Source organism: Hippoglossus hippoglossus, chromosome 3 (assembly GCF_009819705.1).
Source record: "Hippoglossus hippoglossus isolate fHipHip1 chromosome 3, fHipHip1.pri, whole genome shotgun sequence".
Classification (NCBI taxonomy): domain Eukaryota; kingdom Metazoa; phylum Chordata; class Actinopteri; order Pleuronectiformes; family Pleuronectidae; genus Hippoglossus; species Hippoglossus hippoglossus.
Genome location: NC_047153.1, coordinates 19,361,761 through 19,383,912, shown reverse-complemented (window position 1 = coordinate 19,383,912; position 22,152 = coordinate 19,361,761). Strand labels below are relative to the sequence as shown.

General features: G+C 40.7%; 1 protein-coding gene across 2 annotated transcripts in view; it reads right to left on the bottom strand.

Annotated features, from left to right (window-relative positions):
- The window catches only part of LOC117759009 (MAM domain-containing glycosylphosphatidylinositol anchor protein 1), a 172,980-nt gene that overhangs the window by 103,006 nt on the left and 47,822 nt on the right, over positions 1–22,152 (bottom strand). For both annotated transcript variants that reach the window (XM_034580995.1, XM_034581004.1), the window contains exons 3-4: positions 21,157–21,296; positions 2,985–3,159 (exon numbers count right to left, since the gene is read on the bottom strand). In XM_034580995.1, the coding sequence (XP_034436886.1) occupies positions 2,985–3,159; positions 21,157–21,296 (315 nt within the window). The remainder of the gene's footprint in view (positions 1–2,984; positions 3,160–21,156; positions 21,297–22,152) is intronic.

The following is a 22,152-nucleotide window of genomic DNA, read 5'->3' as shown; positions in this document are numbered from 1 at the left end:
AGCTTCACAAAGCCCCTGTCACAACTGCACTCACAAAACAACCTGTTTACTACCCAGGACCCCCGCAATTACCAGCTCCTCAGCAGGGGCCGTGCTGGCGCCTGGGGAGAACTAACACTATCAGAAGAGAGAGGGGAGGAAGGAGAAGGGAGGGAGGGTGAGCCCCATTAAGAGGCTGAGGCAGGGTGGTGGGTAGGTGACGGATCCTAAAGGGACAAGCATGGGGTGAGCATGTGTGTGTGTGTTTGTGTTTGTGTGTGTATGCAATGTAAAGGCAAAAAATGTCCGAATTAAATTTAAAAGTACATTCAACTTAATCTTGACTTTTAAACCAAAACTTTAGTTTTTATTTCACCTTCTTATATTGAGTTTTCTTTACTTTGTGCCTGCATACATGTTCCATTTGATAATAGGAACTTGATTTTTCTCCGCATGCTCTGGGGAAATGTGTTAAAATTGTGTTCTGAATCTACACAGATGTCACTTGGTTCATGTTCATTAGTTTTACTGTTCTTCACATTGTTGCCTCCACCAAGGAGGTTATGTTTTCATCCGTCTGTCTGTCTCTCAGCAGGATTACTCAAAAACTACTGTCCCGATTTCCATGACATTTTGGGGAGGGATGGAACATGATGACCCAAGGAAGAACTCATAAAATTTTGGAGATGTCCAGAAAAATAGACAGATTCAGGATTATTAACTCCTTTCTTTAGCATGACGAGCATTAGCTTGCCGGAGGTATGAGCAGCTCTCTGAGCTCCCTTCTAGCTTCTAAAATGTTTCTAGGTTTCAGTGGTCGTAATGAAATAATGCATTTTGTACAAAGTCATGTACATAGTTAGTACCATTACTCAAGTTTGTGCAACTTATGCTTGTTGAGTTCCTGTCAACTTCATGTTGTACCGGGACTGATTGAGCTTCCTCGAAAAATACTTTAAACAGAAAGCTTTTTTATTTGATTTGGACGGTTTCTTTTTTTACGTCCTTCTATTTGATTTGTTGTTTTGCTTTTTGTGAAGAACTTTGCAACTGTATTTTGAGAAGTGCTATAAAATTGTATTTATTAAAAAAAGACTAACAATAAGTTATTTAAAGTCACCAACTGAAGTTAACATATTAGTTTAAATAATTTGGTTAAGAAAACCCAACTTGTTATATTTGACTGTGTGTGTGTGTGTGTGTGTGTGTGTGTGTGAGAGAGAGAGAGAGAGAGAGAGAGAGAGAGAGTGTGTGTGTGTGTGTGAGATTTGATGCAGGCTGTCGTGTTGTATTGTACACAAAGCAGAGCAGAAGAAGAGATGAATTTGGCAAATGAAAGAGAAGTAATGGATGTTTCGTGTTATAGGGCTCTTGGAAAATCTGCCTTTTTTCTATTAGTCTATAAATTGACCATTAAAATGATTGAATCAATGAAGGAAGGAACTATCAAGGCTATAAATGGATGTCACGGAGGGACAAGGATTTTTAGGGTGCTGGGAATGGGATAATACAATGGTATTGATGTGTTGAGGGAAATGGTTGCACGTGAATCTACCTGTCGCCATGACCTGGCCCCTGACTCACAGGGACAGTGGGGCAGTGAAACAAGCAGCAGCACGGGGCCCCTACAACACAACACTGCTTCTCAACCGTCATATGTTGCACGATAAAGGATCCAACCTGAACACGTTGTCCTGACTCTCAGAGAGATGGGGCTACATAATAAAATGAATGAAATAACCATGATGTCAGTTGAAACAACATCTAATTTTGGAACAAAACCTGATAATGCTGTTAACCTGAACTTGTGCAGCAACTTCAGAAACTCGCTCAACCCCTAACGATCACATTTTCTAAGCAATTTTAATGTTGGTGATAGAAAAGGGACCAAGGACACCAAACTCTATCTTCTCCCAAGATATTCAGGCTGTTTAATCAATTACTGCGGCTGCACAAATAACAGTGATGAAGCAGTTCTGGCATTACAGAGCGTAACATCCTTGCACTTCATTTATTTTGTCTTGTTAATCCTCCTCCAATGTCACTGGACTGCTTTTAATTTGATTGCTACAGATTCTGAAAACGTCGTGTGTCTCTGCACAGCACCAGAGTGCGACATGTTGACACTGTTGCAGGTTAAAACTCTTCAGTGTGGAGTGACACTCTGGAAAATTACTGGTGCCGATAATTACTTGTGTCCAAGATAAACAGGTCTCATAATATCATTTAGTAAATGTTTGTGTCAGAAACAATAACAAAGGAGCCACTACAGAGCCCTTGACTACAGGGACATTTTAAATGACCTGTAACAAAGTCTGACAGGGAGATGTAATCTCTTCATAATCAGCCAATTGGTTATTTACATACTAATGGCGTCGAGGACACGACAGAAATAAGCAGCAATGTCTAAATCTTAACAACCTGATTTAGTTGTAAGCTTTTGTTTGGAGTACAGGGGACATGGGTCAGTTGAGAAACAGTGGGTTAGGGAGCCCGTACTGCCTGGACTAACTCTTATAAAACTCTGGATATACCCCACAGACTTCACTTCTTTCCAGGAGTATCTGATAAAACAGGTTGTTTTTCTCTAATTGCCCCCAATGGTGGAGAACCCACACCTGAATTATAAATACTCTGAACTGATGGCATTCTATGAGCGTCAACGGCATTGAAATTGATTTGTTAGTATTTAATGTGTTGCACCCTCTTATCTATACCCTTCCCTAATACAGCAATTCTATTTGATATATCCTCTTTCCCCCCTAATCCCCTCAACTATGCTTTTCATCATCTCCACCGTAAGTCATCAGATACTCCTGGAAGCCATTCCCACCTGAAATCTCATCATCCATCCAATCTGTCTTTCATCTTTCCTCCTCCAATCTTTCCATCTCTCCCTATCTTGGTCTTCTCTAAAGTGGGAACGGCGGTAGTGAAAGTCAGATGTGGTTGAGAAGTGGAAGGAGTTTTTTTTGTTATTTTCCTCTTTCTTCCTGCCCACTTACATTGCACATCTACGCGGATGGACTTGATGGCAGCCACCCCCACCCCGTTGTCGGCCTTGCAGTAGTAGCGACCCCCCTGCCCCCTCCGGATGCTCTTGATGCGTAGCGTCTCGTTGTAGATGGGTTTTTCTTGGAATTTCTCGGATGCACTGCCCGCCGTCTTCGTCCACCGTATCTGAGAAAGGAGGGAGAGGGAGGGACAGGTTGAATTGACGTAGACGCTGTCGGTTAAAGAGAGGAGTATTGAGGGACAGAATCCGTCAAGGTGTAATGGAAGAAAGTTGAGATGGCAACCGATCTCTACAAAATGTCTCGTGAGCAAAGATGATAACAACTTCCACTGCTCAAACCAATATTCAAGTTCATGCACATTTTCATAATTACACACGAGAAAAAAAAAATATGACACAACAATTCATAGTGAGTGACTTGTAACCTTGATTAATTAGTAACACAGGCTTAAAATCAGTGCTGCCCTCTCTGGTCGCACATTTTTCACCTGTTATTTGCTTCTTTTGCATCTGTACCTAGAACCAGCAGTGATGTCACAGTGTACCGACACATCCTGGAGTAAACTTGTACAACATTGCAGTGATTGAGACTTTAAACTGAGATTGTTTCCCCAAGTGAAGAGATAGGATCCGTTTTTTATAAAAGACTGAAGGGCAGTTACTCACATTTTGTTTTTCAATTTCAAGGACAAACTTTCATTTTGATTGTCCAAAAAATTTAAACAAGAACTGTACTGGTGTACCTGCATTTGTTACCAATCTGATGTTTTTTGTGAAAAATGTGAGTTTTCTGAATTTGCAAAAAAATGTAAATGATATCCATTCAGTAAGATTATGTTGACATTAGAGATCAGTTCATCGAGACAAGCAGCTGGTCGTGATCATTTTACATTTAAATGCTATGCAGAAAAAAATGTTGTGATGATGTAATTAAAAGAACGCCAGTCAAACTTCAACCTAACATTAATTAAATAGTTTGTCTCATGTATAAAGTTGAGGAAAGGTTTAGTCTCCGCACAGACATGAGGCTCTCTTCTATTTTCAGTCTATTCAGTGGATATTTATGTCACATGCCTCATGTAAGTCGAGATTTTTCCGTTGCACTTTGTCTCGTTTTGGCCAAGACTCCAGCCAACCATAAAAACATTCCTACAGCTGTTTCTTTGTTTGTTTGCTTTATAATTTATATTTTAGACCATTTTCAGGATTTTTATGTGGAAATTCAAAATATGAATAAGAAATAAGTTGATAGAAGCCCACAGAAAACAAACAAAAAAGAGAGTCACAAACCGAAGCTCGTACGTGTCCAATAAATAATTCATATACAACCTGTATACAAATACTGACGAATATATGAGCTTCCTTAAAGTTGCTGTGAGTTGCTGTAATGCATGTCTATATAAAGCAAATTAAGTGACAAAAAAGCATGGCTAAGACAGATAGCATCTTATTGTCGCTGGGCAGCTCATTAAATTGTCTAAATAACTGAACAAAAATTATAAATGTGCTTATCTTTTTTATCCTGGTGATAAAATCACTGTCTGCTCCACAGAATTGGAACTAATGACACTAAGCGCGATGCTCCGTGGTGTCCATGATGCTCAACTCAGACTATTAAGAGTTTTGACAAACTCTATATGGCTTTTTCATGCTTCAATTATCCCATCTAGCTGTGCCAACACTGTGCGGCAGACAGCTACATGATATGTACTCTCAATTCATCAAATCCACTAACATATGCACGCACACACACACACACACACTTCAAAGATGCATCAAAGCTTGTAAACTCATCAGCGCTGCAATGTTGTTCTCGCTTTTGTGTGTGTGTGTGTGTGTCTGTGTGTGTGTGTGCGTGCGGTGCAACCGTGTGTGTACAGTCCATTAATCCCTATTAACCCCTCTGTCTGTTATGAGCCCTGACAACACTATCAACCATGTCCTCTTGAGGAGGTCAGAGAGGATAATGGGCAAAAGTCACAGTGTGTATTTGTGCATGTAAATGTCTGCGTGTGTTTCTTGCTTTCGTGCACACTTGCCTGCCTGTGTCCCTGGATATGTACACAGTATCAGTGTCCATATACACTCCTGCGTGCATATGAGTGTAAGCGTGTGTGTGTGTGTGTGTGTGTGTGTGTGTGTGTGTGTGTGTGTGCGTGTGTGTGTGTGTGTGTGCGCTGGTTAGAAAGCAGGTTGTATGGATTAGTGGATTATCAGGGCCTGTGTAAACGCTCAGTGTCTGTTTATTCAGCTCTGTTTGTGGGAGGGATTTGAGAAGGCGCACTGCCATTGATCAAACCAGCCAAGGTGAGCAATGAACCGAACCCTGTCTCTCCATGGTTTACTGACTCCAGTTTGCCAGTGTGTGTGTGTCTGTGTGTGTGTGTGGGTTTGTGCACAAGGGGGTCCGGACGTTTGTCTGAGATAAAAACGGGGAAGAGAGAGTGAAAGTGAGCATGAAGTGTGCATCTGTGTTCTTTGGCTTTTATCCTTTCTATTCAAGGATTAAAAGATGAGTGGAAATCTTACAAATTACAGGCATTTTGTTTGCTCCCGCTTTGGACAGGGAACATTTTAAGAGTTATTCATAGGATTAGAGTTCAGGAACATAAAGATTACGTTCAAGTTGGGAAGAATGGTAATCGCAAGATTAAGTGATAGGAGGCTTTGGAACGAAGAAAAAGAAAAAACAATAATATATTACAGTTTAAAAAAGCAGTTCCTCCATGTTTATTGACATGTCTCTCTGTCTGTGTATATGACGAAATTCCATGAAAAGGAGGTTGAGCGTGAAATCAGGATGATGTATTGCACTCAAAGGATTACAGAGAGTCAATGGGTATATGGAAGCAGCATTTGAGCTTAGAATAATACTGCAAAGAGTATTGTTAGATAAGGGAAACCCGGGGGTAAAATGCAGGAAAGGAAACAAGAGACAAAGTGTGTGAGGGAAAGAAAAAAAAACGCATGAGTTGGTGAGAAATACAATAGGTATGTGTGTGAAAGAAAGACTGCATGTGTAAGTGAGATACGGTTATTTTTTTTCAGCGAGTGAAAGCAGGTTAAAAAAAAAAAAAAGAGAATGAGAGGGAATGATATATAAAGTATTGCTGGCAGCGGTGTGATGGCAAGAGAAAAAGTGCTTCACACTGGGAGTTGCTCCACCAGGGAGGCAGATGAAGCAAAATAGAGAGAGGTGATATTGCGAATAAAGGGGATATTGTGTGCAATGCAGATGACAGCCAGGAGGCACAGGAGCCTTTATCTGCCTGTGACACCAGCAGCTTAAAACCATCACCTGTGCTCTCTCTTCCTCTGACCTCTCCCTCCGCACCTCTTTCTTTTCTCTTCCTTCAATAGGCCTGTGATGCTGCTCTTCCTCCCCCCCCCCCCCCCCCCCCCCTCTCAGGTCCCGACGGATAGGTCTGGATATCTCTCCCTTAGTCCTTTTTCTTTTCCCTCGTCTTATCACGTTTCTCTTCTCCTTCCTTTATTTCTGTACAAAGTACGGTGAAAGCCAAACACTCGCTTGTCACCACATCTTGTGTCAAAATTCACATCCGTTTACACACGTTAGAATATGCACATATTTCCCCACATTCCCACAGCCACACAGATGCATTGGTTGAGTCGGAGCCTTTTGTAATAATAGCTCTTGCATTTACTTAGAAACGTAATGCGAAGAGAAGAGTCGGGATCCCCCTGGGATTCAGCTCGACATGAAATGCAGCAGGTTCGGTTCGCTGTTTTCGTATTCAGCTGGAGAGCTGTGTGCTGTCTAGGACACAGATGTTTCCACAGTAGAACAGAAGCAGTGCAGAGAGGAGAGCAGCCTTGTCTGAATAGTGCGAGGGGGGAGTTAAGGAGTTTGTGTTTTTATGGGAGGGTGGGCGGTTAGGGCCATTAGCTCATATTCAAATTGGTTATTGAAGATTGCACTTAAACACTGACCAGAGCCAAGTGGGCCAGTAAATTGTCCATTAGTGGTTACATGTTATGTGACCGTCATTTGCAATAACAACATTTGCCCCTTACCAATGCGTCGCACTGTGAAGTTATGGCATGAGCCCAGTAAAGATATTTGAGTCTTTGCAATGGTCAAAACCAATAGGGCTCTGTTTTAATGATCTAAGCTAATGGTCTAAGTGCCTATATACGATATGGAAGAAGACTGCAGACTAGCAAGTGAGACCATAAACTCCTTAGAAAAATGTTTACTGGCATCGAGTGAGAAAAGGCAAATTTTTTTGTTGACTTCTATAGAAACTGACAACTTTTTGCAATCAGTGGAGTTGCCCTTTGCCGATTGTTCGGGTGAATACAAATTTCAGGTGCTTCCACCTTGGCTAGACTTCCTGGACCCAGAGTCTACGTTTACTTTTTATACAGTCTATGGTTATACCCCGATTTTCTGGGGCTGCACTCAGTTTGGAAAATATTTAATATTTCACCAGGTGTTATTCAGTTGCCGTGTCTTTGAAGTGTAAACCCAGACAGTGAAGTCAGTATTGTTTGATGAAACACTGACTCTCTCCATTTAAGGCTTCGAGCTGACACCAGATAGTTTTGGGACATTCAGCCGCACAACTCTCCACCAGTGTTCTTCACTGCACCAAAGACATGTTGTTATTGAGGTGCTGTGCGGTGAATTATGGATTCCAGCTGTTTATATGAATTACATGAATAAACTTGATTGGAATTGTCAACCAGGCTGCGGCCTGACAAGCAAGTCAGCATTTTAATAACGGTAGCTCACAGCATCTCCAGCCACAGTAAACTTGCTGTGCTCCATAATACAGATGGATATTAACAATACACTGAGGTGTCAGTTTATTAGGTATGTACACCTTGCAAAATCCACTGCAATCCAATACAGAGGCCCTGCAATAAAGCCTAACTCAATGGAGCTTATAATGTTTATTGGACAAAATATTACATACATCTTTCAATGTTCAACCTCCAAAATGGCAGCGGAGTTGAATCAACAGCCGCCTGACCCGCTGTCATCAGAGAGTGAACATTATGAGCTCTGTAAAGGTAGGATTTATCACACAGCTCCTGTCGTGGTTTGCTTGCAGCTGAATGTAAAGAATAAACTGGCAACAGATTTCAGCCTCAGAGCTGTGACGGCTTGTAGGGAAAGAGGGAGATAAGGAGAGAAGGGTGTGTGCTGCTCCAGGTCATGAGGGAGACGGCTAATGTGTTGCAACTACGCTGACAGGTCAGTGGCCTGCAGCTGTCTGTCTAAACCTCTGTCTCCCTCCTCTCACAATCTTTTGTATGTTTGCGTGTGTCTCACTTCTTCTCATCTCTCTCCCTCTGCCCCTCCTGTCTCTAAGCTTTAAGTTGTTCCTAACGTCCCTCTTCTGCCCCTTCGCACACCACATGCAAGCACACACACAGCTTCCCTGCCTCTCCTGATCTGTCTCTCGGAGTGACACATCACAACAGGACGCAGCAGATATGCTCCAATGGCTGTCAGACCCTTTTGCCCTTCTGTCGAAAGAGGAAACGGCCAATGTTACACAACAATAAAGGGACAAACATTAATTCTGAAATACCATGCACATCTTTTCTCTATGTTGTCATGCTAACAATATTCAGCAGAGTTATCCCAAATAAAAGAAGATAACTCAGACAAACTGGATTAAAGCTGGGGTAAGCAATTTTGATCCAATGCACTTTAATATATCCTCAACGTCCACTAGCTGTATGTTCAGTGTGTGCTGGGAAAAAAAATCTAGTATTTGAGAAGCGAATTAAGTTGGACAACACTATTCCAGCCAATCAGCAACAAGGGTGTTTGTGTTCGTCACAGGACGGGGGGGGGGGGGGGTTCCATGGGAATGGCCGAAGACACTAAATGCTAACAGTAAACTTACTCTCTTTCTTGGACCAATTTTTGACAACACAAGGATGGGAGGACAACCTAAAAAAGTGGGCTCAGATAACTTACACAGTCACTACTGGTTCGGAATGTAACAACCTCCGAAAATACTAACACAGGACTTTATTTCATAGTAGCGCTCAGAATGCTAACTGAGACCACAGACCGAAGAAAATGAAATAATAAAAGGGCAAATTGATCCATGTAAACATCGGTGAGCGTTCTAATGGTGGAGAAACCATCAAGAGTTGAAAGGGTCGAAGAAGGATTTTGTTTTGTGAATCTTTACGTTGTCTCATTTTCTCATGTTTGTTGTGGCTTATTGCCACGGGGGGTGGAGCTTCTGAAGGACCAGTACAGGGAGGGTTGTATTTGTTCAGATATCATGGGATCGTTCACACCCCCTTTCATCTGATCCTGAATTATTATGATCCAGTTTGATCTCTTCAGACACATTTATGTCTAAGCAATAAAGACAGTATAATCATCCTGACCAACAAATAATAACTACATCTCTCAGATTTTTTGACTCAGTCGTCAATGTACCTATTCAATTTACCACAAACGCAAATTGCAAGGAAAGAGTGAACTGCTGCCATGAAAAGTTAAATCATGTTTTGTTCAAACATCACTTTAAGCAATGTTTAGCTCACAAGGCTCTGTGTGCCGTGGCTGCTTCCTGGGGTGTTACAGAGTTTGAATCCTTTATATTCCCTCTCAGTAACTCGCCGAGAGCTTGCCAGGCCTGCCTTCTACAATTTCTCTAACTCCTTTCTTGATGTAACTCCAGCAGAGTTGACGATACAGTGCTTTATCCATCCAACTGGCTCACTTACCACGAATAGGCTTAAGATAGTAATCCTGTTATCGGGGAATACTACTTGGCACGGATGCAAACCCAAACACACACACACACAGGCACGGAGACAAACACAGAGAGAGGATGCAACATCTGAGCGAGCAGTGTGGGAGAGGAGGAAAAGAAAAAAGGCAGAAATGACAGTAATAAACAAAAAGGAGTAGCCCAGGTTGATAATAGTTTAAACAGATGAAGAGACACAGAAGAAATCGTCCCCTCTCTGCTTTGCAAACCATGGATAAATTGAAAGACTGGAAGTGACAAGGCGTGGATGACATACAGTATAAAACAAAACCAACGTGCCCATTGAAATATCTGTTTTAATTATCTGTCACTGGGAGGAGAGATGGGGGGGGGAGTGGTATAATGAAGCAGCTGAGAGAAGAAGGAGAAAAAAGAGGTGGTAATAGAGTAAGAGACTAGAGTGAGCAATAAATATCATTTCAAGCATCGCCGGCTGAATGGATGTTACGTTGCTGATTCATGGCATCAGGTGTGTGGAAGTTCAGGGAGAAGAGAGCGAGGATAGAGGTGTGTGCGTGGGAACAGGTGAGTGGAGGAAAGAGCACAGACTTTTCTTTCTTACTTCTATAATCTGGAGAAACGTGGGAGAATAAAATTGGTCGAAGGGAAAGTAGCAGTGAAAAAGAGAAGAAAGAAGGAGCTGAGAATTTCCCGAGCGAAAGGGATGAAAAGGTGAACCGGAGAGGAGGAATAATGGACGTAAAAAGGGTTGGCAACGATGCGGGGGAGTGTGGAGCAGACGTTTAACAGAGCTGACCGAGAATTATAATGGAGCGGATATATAAGATGAATATTTCTTTGTAATGTCAGTTAAATTGTATTTTCATTTTTGCACTCTTCATCTATTAACATCTGCCTGTGTAAAGGTGTAATCGATGGCCTCGGTAATTGACGGGACTACTTAAAGCACGTAGTGGAACTTGATTATTGTCGAAAAGAACACGGTTGATTTCACATCAATAAGCTCTTTACCTGAGACACTTAATGTACCAGCTTGTATCTGAATAATAGGCAGCCGCTGCCATCACTCTGCCTTTCTTATATCAGTGTGAAACACGTTCCACTGTTCTGTGCAAAGATCACACAGCAAAAAGTTCAATAAAACTGACTCATTGATATTGAAGCCGCCATCGCCCTCTCTAACCTTGTCATACGATATGACGCCTTCATCGCTCGATCTGCCTCTGTAATATGATACACAGGCTGTGGGGAAATTACAGGAAGCAGAGGAATCATGCATGTGCGATGATATCGTGATCTTTGAAAGTACGTATATCTATTAGTGCATCTTTGTGTAGTCACTGATGCAGGTGACGGTGATGGAGGTTTTGTTTGCTCGTACAAATGTGATACAGCTAATAATACACAAAAGCCCAACAGATGGTTTCTATGGCTTGTTCTTGAGGGACAACAGGAATTTAACATTGTTTAAATCAAAATCATTATTTTATCCTTCAAATAACTTGCAAAAATAAAATCATACAAATCTAATTTTGTGGACATACTTCCAGAGAATTTATTTTGACCATCACATGGCTTGAATTGGAGCCGATCTAACAGCAGCAGACAGAGTCAGCCATCTCTAAACAGCCATGTCGACAGCCGTCAGTCACTGTGTCAGCAGCCACCTTACACGCTCCGTCCATGTTGGATCTGTTAGTTGTAATGAGCAATGGCTTATTAGCACAAGCACAGCATTAGTTGCAGAAATTTGAGCTCTTCCTATCTTTCTTTGTGTGTGTGTGTGTGTGTGTGTGTGTGTGTGTGTGTGTGTGTGTGTGTGTGTGTGTGTGTGTGTGTGTGTGTGTGCGTGTGTGTGCAGAGATGAGGGATGATGTCATTGCTGAGTGGCATGATGATGCAAGGCTACTGAGAAGGAAAAAAGCCTGATAGACATCTACACTGCAGCATAATTGAGGTTGAAAAGATTAATTAAGATCTGATAACTGATAGATTTGACAAAAGATATATCTACTTAAAATATAAAATATCTAATACAGCCAAAATAGTAATGACAGACATTTTAGCTGATTTACGTTACAATAAAATAACAATGTTTTATTTTAGATATGTTTAGAGTAGCGCTACGCACACTTGGTGCAAATCAGCAACACATCATGTTAGTTTTCCAGTTTTCAAAATAGGTTGAGTAGGATTTAGAGTAGGGTTGTAAAAATATCAGCTGCTTAACTAGTAATAACAGTGCTTTTACTTCATCTATGTTACGATAAAGTAAAGATGTTTTTTATTTAGATATTTTTAGAGCCACCCACATGCACCTTGGTAGAAACCCACTTTGTGTTTTCCAGTTTTCCAGCAATAAGAAAGATAAGATAAGACTTTTTTAATCCTTTAATTAATTAATTAATTAATTTGGAAATTCTTGTGCCAGTTTGCTCGAAGATTACATATAGATAATATATAGAATAGAATAGAATACAGTGAGAAATATGTAAATAAAATTTAGTGTATACCGAGTGATGAAGGATCAGTGTCTATTCGTATATATATAAATAGAAATAAGAAAAAGTTACATTAAACAGAGTAACTAATACTTAAATTAAGTGACACTAAGTAGAAATGAAATGATGAAGGAGGGTTGTAAATTGCAGCATAGTATATTTACATATATTATTCTAGTCTTTTAACAAAAATTGTGCACAATAGTATTTGCTGTCTTTGATTTTAAATGACATTGTAATTAAATAATTTGCTTCTCATCTTCCTTGTTTTTATCTGTCCTCTTTGTGTAAGCACTTTGTAACTGCTGCTTTGAAAGGTGTTATCTATCTATCTATCTATCTATCTATCTATCTCTTTTTCTCACTATATCAGTTGACTTCATGAGCAGTCGTACAAACATTTAGACCTTTATTATTTTTAGCTCGCCTGCGAAGAGCAGAGCGTTACCACGGCAGCAGACACTCCAGAGATACTCAAACATATAGACGAGCTATAGAGGAGTCCAGTACCACGCTGCGCCTCCAGACTCATCACCAGCAATATTAAGTGTTTTTGTTTTGGCTTCCAGATCTAATTTGATTCTGTCTTTGTGCCCACACTGTCTCAAGTAGTCAAGGACACACTCCGCCAGACACATCTGAAGTAGTTTGGTGCCTTTGTGTGTCAAAGTTTCCATTTGAAGTAGAGTGTGAGGTAAAGTCGTATGCAGACAGTAACACAAAAAGTTACATTTTAAAGTCATCAAGCGCTTAGGTTGATTAGATAACTGGATTTATTCAAACACGTCTCAGAGGCGCAGGACATCAGCTATTTAACAGACTCAACATCGAAAATGGCAACAGCTTTCTTTCTGCTAGAAACAAGATATATAGTCGAGGCTGTGGCTCCTTTTTCATTTCAAGTGTAAGTGGGTAGCCCACATAGGTAAACCTGCTTAAACAGACAGAATAAACACAATACACCAGCTCATCGTCATGTCTTGATCCGGTTTGTTCCTTTGATTAATGGTCAGCATGTTTGAAAATGACAAGTTGTGATGATGATTGGGATGAAACAACCCCACAGTTTAAGTCTTAAACTGCTTTTCGTTGTGTTTTCCTTTCCAGGGAATTGTCCTTTTAATATTTAAATGTTCCCGTCTCTGCATCTTCTTCTATGTGACCCCCAAAGATAAAGATGTACGACGCGTCTCCACTTTCTACCACTATCCAGAAATGAAGCCAAAATGTCCAGCATACGAATGCTGCTGTTGGTATGTTTTCTTCACTCCATTTGTATAGCATTAAATAAATAATTAAACCAAACTTACAGGAAGAATGAACAGTTGAACAAACATCAGTGTGATAAGACCAATCAGACTAATTATAGAAAAATTTGAGAAAAATGTATTTGTCTTGTACTTATAGATTTACATGCCCCAGCTGCTAACATGGCGGAGCCTGGGTTACTGCAGCCAGCCACCAGGTGGCGATCAAGATGCTCTGGCTTCACTTTTGGGGAGCCATAATGCCATCCATCTTCATATACAGTCTATGGTGCCACCCAATGATTGGTTTAATGAAATCATCAGTCAACAAGTTCAACCTCACATTCCCACCTGTCTCATGACCTCCCTCCTTCACCTCCTCTTGATCTTCTTCTCCCTTCTTCCTCGTTCTTTCTGTCTCTCCATCCAGTTAGGGGTCGTGCAGTGACCTTGTTTGCGTCTAGCTTGTGTTCCTACTGAGTGCCTATGCAGCCTCGTGCTGCCACCCGATCAGCCTTGCTTTCAGCCTCACTATCGATCGCCTTCCACTCACCCCTCAAGGACGGAAATCCAAACCCACATTCCAAACCACAGCCCCCATCTCCCTCCCTCCAGCCCACCCCACTTCTTTCTGCCTCTCCACTTTTCTCGGCTATGGCTCCCTCCACCTTTACGTCTCTTATAGAATCAACCACACACATACACACACACACACACGCGCGCACGGCGGTCTCAAGGTTGCAATGACCAGCAGACCCATGAATAAATAATAGGGAGGTAGGAATCACTTTCAGAAAAACCATTTACTCTCCTATTGTGTTCTTGAAGAAGCCATGTGATTGTGTGTGTGTGTGTGTGTGTGTGTGTGTGTGTGTGTGTGTGTGTGTGTGTGTGAGTGTGTGTGTGTGAGACAAGAAAAGCTTTGTGAGCGAGACTACAGTGCTTTGTTAACTAAAAGGGCTGCTGTCCCTGGAGTTAACTTGAACGATGCTACAAGCACCTTCTAAGTGACCTCTAACACTCGGGTTTTTTATCCTTTCTTTCTGTCTTTCTTAGTTTTTAAATAGGTGTAATCTTTGAGTTTGTCAGGAGGACAGTAATCATTGCATAACATTGCCTCACCCTGTTGCCTGCAGCCTTGAAAGTTTGTCTTAAAAAACATCAACATTTCTTAAAGTGGTCTCTGGTTGTATTTGTGTGGAGAAGGAGTTTTTATCATTCATACGCTTCACTTTTTTAAAACCCAGCTGCACCTACGGGTGAAGAAACTGTTGGATGAAAATATATGTACCAATGTCACACCAGGTCCTTAACTGCTGGAAAGTCCCACAAGTGGAAGAGTGACCATTACTATATGCAAAACTTCAGTTTCAAAATATATAAATGATTACTTAAAATTGTTGTGTATTCCTACATATGTGTTTGAGTTATTTTTCCCTTATGACTGTTTAACTGATAATGGCAATCTATGTCATTCATTCTCTGTATGAATTTGTGCTTCAAGGGGTTTAATCTGAGCCAGGTCATACAATATAAATGCACTACGCACTGATATCTGATTGGTTCTCGTTGTCGGCCGATATGCAAAGTCCAGGTTATGGTATCAGGAAAAGAAAATGTTTTCAGAGCATCTACAATTGGAAACGGAGATAAATCAGACAAGGATGACAGAGGTGTAGAGAGAAGAAAGATGTGAAGAGAGAAAAAAAAGCAAAGGAGGCAAAGAAAGATGGACAGACAGAGAAATTATTAGATTTCTCTCCTCTGTACGGGTCAGGACGAGATCCAATCCATCATTTCAATCTAACTCAGGCAAAAGTAAACAATCAGTCTTGATAAAGAACTGGATAAATCCTCAATCAGACTCAATCTCAGTAAAGCAGCTGTTTATTGGGCTGGCCCTCACAGGGCTGAATTGGATCCCCGACTTTTCTGAGGGAGGGGAAGAAAGCGGACGAGAGAGTCTAGATCATATCAGTCCAGGAAGGGCTGGATTTGAGTTCTTCAAGCGAAATGGTCCATACTTTAAGAAAAATAACACAAGGTATGAAAGAATTTTCCAGTAATGCATTGAGACTGAAAATCAAGGCAAAAAAACATTTCCAATCCGAACTCATATATCATATTCCTATGATCTTAAATAGACCCATCAAAATGTGGGACGCACGCAAACCAGACACAGATAAAGGATCCTCAACTGCTACGCATCAATTTATCTGATGAATAAAATATGACGCTGTAATGTTTTTTAGATTCAGTGTGGTCCACTCTGCTGTGGGGATGTTTATCAATAAAAAATATTAAAATGCTGTCTGTCCAAATTTGTATGATATTGTTTCTGTGAAGGGTGAACACAGACGGCATCACGCTAGCGGAGTACATCCATAAATAATAACAAGGCAGCCGCACGACTTGAACGTCTTGTGTGTCTGCCAACACCTAGAGGCCAAAACCAACCTCACAGAGAAAAGGAAGAAAACATGGCTCACTCTGCTGGCTGTTCAACTGTTGTATTCATTTTTTTTAATTCATGAAGTGAATTTGCCAAAAGAATGGGAAAACTTGTCCAAGAATAAGATGAAAACTATCAAAACAATTTTTTACCAAAACATTTTTTCTCTTTCGCTCTAAAATTGCTGAACATGCATGCACTGAATTTTGTTTGTGTGTGGAAAATAAATGTTTCCCCATTGACAACTTATTTGGCTGAAATCACTGCTAATTGGTCAGAACCTTTAAAATGTCGGGAACCTTTGCAACCCTGCAGTTTAATACACTTACACAGTCGTAAATCAAGTTTATGAGGCAGCCAATAACCAAATACGGAGGAAATGGGTCAGCACAAGGAAGCGACGTTCTGTACTAATCTGCAAAAACAAATGCAAACTAACAGCCTCATTGTGAGTGTACTTTATGCTTTTGAGACATGGATTGCTGTAAAGTTCCCCAGGTCAAAGTCCCGGATTATTTAAATCCCAAAGCCCCCTGAAAAAATACAAAAATAAAAAGGGGCTTTGGGATTGGAAGTGAAAAGGGGCTTTGGGAGCTTCCATTTTTGCTCACAATGGCCAAAGAAGGTAATAAAAAATTGCCTGAGACATGACAGCTTTGTGCAGTGACAGAACTGGGAGCCCATGGCTGTGAAGAAGAAGAGGTATGCGGAAAGTTGAAAGGATGGATGAAGGAGAGCTGCGGTGGCAGGGATCAGGTTGTCAATACAGCCAATGGAGCGCAGTGGAAACCCTGTAAGCCCAATGGGACCGAATGCAGAATGCTGCAGTGAGCTACTCCAGCACAACACCCTGGGACAGAGGTCAGCACTCACACTTCAGTTCTATTTTACTCCATTTTATTGTTCTGACTTCCCTAGTTATTTTAGATGATTCTTGTTTACTTATATTTGTCAGATTTGGACATTTTGTTTCTTTGGAGATGTTAGATCAGGTTAAGGGTTCGCACACGAATGGCAGGAAGATACGGGATGACATGTGACATAGGTCGGACCATCGAAGGCTCGCTCTTTGCCGGCAACAGCTTCAAATGTGTACATTTTCTTATTAGGTCTCTATTTTCTCTACTATAATATGCTGTCACATACAGAATCCATTTTGCTCGCCTGTACTGCTTGCACAAAGCAGTAATGCACACACACGCACACACACACACACACACACACACACACACACAGAATTGCAGACATGATTATCTTGACTTTGAATCGTTCTTTCCTCTTTATCACAATAAGCATCAGCATTTTTCCTCTTATCTCTCATCACTCTATCTTTCTTCAATCCTCCAGGGTCGCCGTAGTCTGTCATCGTTCAATTTCTGTTTTATTGTCCTTCCACTGTTTCATTCTGTCATTATTATCCAATCTCTGCCTCGCTCTCCCCCCCTCCCCCCTCTCTCTTTCTCTCCTCATGCATTTGCACATGTGTGCGTGTGCACTTGACAGCCTCTGATTACATTTGTTTCTCACTGACAGCGTTGACCACACTGTTATTGGGATATATTTTGCATTCAACAGTTTCATGAACTCGTACATCGTGTTGTATATTTGAATGTGTATTGCACACATGCATGTGCAGAAACAAGTCAGTTATTGTCACTGGTTTTTAAGCAACTATAATTTTCTGGACATCAACTCTGACTTGATTTCATCTTTGATTCAATGAGGAATAGGCAACAAAATCTTGTCAATTCACACAAAGTATAAAATAAGTGAAATGAAGAATATCAGAAATAATCTCTGGGTTGTTCACTGTGTTACTAACAATAAAACACATTTGCATCATATGGTTGCTTGCTTTACTTACAGCAGTCAAAGTTTCCACTGGTTGAGGACCTACTGTATTTCAGTGACAGATTTATTGCAGCAAAATAATCTGACAGGTATTAGTTTTCAGCTTGTCACCACATCTCACTGCCTTCGAAGGTGTTTGCAACTGACTTATGTGTCATCTTATGTGACAACTGAGTGAGATTCATTCAGAAACGACGACCACGAGATCAGGTGGGAGAAAAGAATAGTGGACCTTCATATGTATCTCTCAGTCCTGCATACTCAACCTAATCTTGAAGACAAATAGACAGAAAGACAAGAATTAATTGGAAAAACCCACAACAATGTTGTCACATTAAAAACAAATGGTTCCGCTGATCTGCCTTTTAGATATTATTCAGTTTGAATATGTAATCAAATGAGATGCATTTGGGTCCCTCTTACAGGGAATGTGTTATCTACATTTTGAAATCGTTTTTGGTAAATGTTTTGCTCTTTTAGATTAACTGTGGTAGATTCAAAATTTATATTCTGTAGGAGCCGAAGCTTTTTCACTGCTGCATCTCCACACCACAGTACGTCTGTTTGTTCGCCTCCATCTGCCTCTGTTTGTCAGTGCGTGTCTACATATACATTTTACACACCGACGTCTCTTAGCCAGAGGCAGGGTAAGTTTTGCTTGTGCACATGCACTATATATATTTTACATTCTGGCTGTGACCAATGTGATCATTATTCAAAATACGCTCCAACCTCCGACCCAAAGAACAAGCAATCACTGACACAATTTCCTGCATCTTACTGCTCCAGGGGAATGAATTTGTGGACTACGCTTTTTTCCAACTTCATTTTGTGTAATTATTATTCCAGCGCTAGTGAAAATAAAAGTTTTACTAAAAGTTGGTTTGCATTTGTTTTGGGGCACGTGGCCTGTAAATGTGGTTTGTATCCGTGTGTGTGTGTGTGTGTGTGTGTGTGTGTGTGTGTGTGTGTGTTTGTGTGTGAGAGAGAGAAAGATGGATGGTTCAAATGAGCGAGAAATGACAGCCACAGTTAATATAGGCAGGTTAGGTAAACATTCAACTATGTAATTAGATATTTCAGTTACATTGAGATAATTAGTTTGCATCTACAACCACACAACAAACTGCCTCTCTCTCACACACACACACACACACATACACAAAATCGATACACACATAAACACGGACCGAAGAAAACAGGGTCTAGACACACAGGCACTGTTTTATTCATGATGATGTGATGGCAGTGGACGTGCACCCGTGGGGAACACGGCTTTTCTCACCTCACACACTGCGGCACAAATACACACAAAACACACAACCCCTTTGCAGTCACCTCAGTTTATTTTACATCTTACTCCGTAACAACACATGCACTCACTCATGCGCACACACACATAGACACACATGTTGTCATCGGTCACTTTTGGGGACTTAGCATAGACTTACATCCATTTCCACTCACACACATGCACACACCCGATCCAAAATGGTTTTGCAGGGGTTCAACCCAGAAAACCAGATGTGTCTAAATTTGGCTACTGCAACGTGTGTGTGTGTGTGTGTGTGTGTGTGTGTGTGTGTGTGTGTGTGTGTGTGTGTGTGTGTGTGTGTGTGTGTGTGTGTTTGAATATACTGTATTTTTGACTGCTTGCCCATTTAGCTGTGTTTTTGTGTAAAATGTTCAAGTATGTGATGAATTTGGCTACAGGGAAAAATAAAGGCCACGCTCTTTTTAAACCAACTGATTGGCCACACGCCGCACACAGCATGGGCGTCTGAGTCTGAGCTGTTGTATAGAATTTATAATAGAATTTGTTCTTCTTCACTTCTTTCCAGTGTAGCTTAAAAGAACAGAAGGATATTTAGTAACATACTGATATGTAGATTTAAATGTACGCGTTGGCTAGTAAATCATTTTATACTGCAAATATATCATACACAGCATATTGTATTCATTTGGTCACATATGACCTTCTGGGCTTAGTTCATATTTTCACAAAATCCTGTTTAAAATGGTGGTGCTTCTGCATAGTTCACCTTGCTAAAAGGCAAACTGTCAGTAAACTGTAATTAACTGTTTCCAGCGGACAGCTCTGGGGAATTAAACCCAGGGTCTTTGAGTCCCAAAACATAATCTGTAAATACGGCTGCCCCTACTCATAAAACAACAAGTACGATGCTAAATCAAATGTGCTGAACCTGTCAATAACAAGACAAAGATCTCATGTGAAGACCATCGGACATCAATGTCGCCCTGACAACACTAGAGCCTTAAGTGGTTTCAGTAAAATGCGACAGTAAAGAGCAGATTGTGTGACTCAACACAAACAGAAGCTATAAATATAACTAATGGCTCATGGATACATCATACCACATATATTTTAGCCGGGGCATGTTTTGGAAATAATGTGTCCAGGTTGCCTGCAGCCAGGTCAGTCACCAGCATGTTTTGCCTCAGTGTGTTTGTTTGAGAACAGACACGACATGTAAACAAAGTTACATTTTGGCAGATTTAAGGGGGTGTGCGTGCTTTACAACAACATAAACAGCTCCAATAAGACCTTAGGCTTTGCAATATCTGTGTCGGGAGAATTGGACTCTTATTGAAGAGTGGATATTATCTAGAAACTGAGGCCTACACAGTCAATCCAACATTTGATTTAAGAAGTTCAACAATTTCAAAAGAAGATAGAGGCAGACACAAGTGTTGATCAAGGCTAATTCTTTTAACACCACTATCTAGGATAACATGCAGTGTTGATTAGCTGGAGGATGGATTATTTTCACAAAGATTCACGGCTCTGATGTGGTCATTTATTACTTCTATTTAAATCCATATAGAGACTAAAAAATGTATAATTATTTCCTGGGGAATTGGTGAAAAAACGAAATCTTGCAATTTTCAGTAAATTAAAAACAAAAAAATCTGAATCTGCCATTTAATGAGTTGTTCCCTGGACCCATACTGTATTATTTCACAGAGTTTCATGTTAATCCATTTAGTTCCTTTGCATTATCCTGCTTACAAATTCAGATGAAAACATAACCTCCATGGCAGAGGTAAAACTTTATCAGCCAACTTTTTGTAGGTTATTTTATTGGGTTATATTCTTGACCAAAACACCTTTGGCTCATTCACCCGTCCAAACACAGGACATCTGTCAATCTCTCTATCCATCATATATGTCCATGCAGTAAATATTGAGAACAACATGTTGCATTGTTGACAGCTTGTGTTCTGAGCCTCAAGAAACACTATTGTCCATGTGTCCCGGAGCAAGAGTCTCTAAACCTCCCGCTGAATGACGGCGTCGGCATCATGACACATGTAAAACAGCACATTACCAAACTGCTCAGCAGGTGTAGGAGCTCACCTCTGGCCGTGGGTGTCCCTTGACGATGCACTGAAGCACGAGTGTGTCGTTTTCTTTGATGGTGTAGATTCTCTCGCTGATGTTATCATCCTTGACGTTACATGCTGCGCCCGAGTGCACGATCTGGGCATTAGCTGGAGCTGTGAGCGGACACACACACACACACACACACACACACACACACACACACACACACACACACACAGAGACAGGCACATAGCCATCCGGACATACACGTATTCACACAAACACAGAGGGAGAGAAACCACATTACATGTTTAGTAATATCTCTACAGCAGAAAGAAGGTCATTGTTTTGTGAGTTTGTGTGATGATGAGTATTAGTATCAGTGACTCAGATAAATAAAAGAATCACGTTACTCCTGTATCTGCATGAACAAGACATTTTGTAAAACTGATGAGTGATGCAGGTGATTAAATTTGCAGATCAATTGTCCATTTTTGCGTAGATAATTTGAGGTATTATATTTGAACCAAAAGAGTTATTCTTCATGTTTTAGTCGGTTTGTAAACCTGGGGAAATTTGAGGTCCTAAATTTCCGATGCTCGTCTTTGGTCTCTAAAGCTGTAAACCTGGGAGCAATGTCCCAACCATAGATTCCACCACGCTCATTAATCCCTTGTTGACTTTTGTCTGCACAGCGTAAGGGGCCTTATGACCACATACCAATCAAAACTTACAATAAAAACCGAGAGATGTTCCGATAACATGTTTCCTTTGCCAATATGGATTCATATACCTGGACTTTGATGTCATATATCAGGACGTCCCTGGTGATTTACATAAATAAAAAAGACTGAAGAACAAATGCTGACAGTGAATGGAGGTATGAAGGTTAACCAAGTATCAGCTGTCATTGTTACAAATTCAAAAAAGGCTATTTTAATTTGCACAATAATTATTATAATAATAATAATAACTTGATTTGTATAGCACTTATCTAAACCACAATAATTGTATCCAGAAGCTCAAATC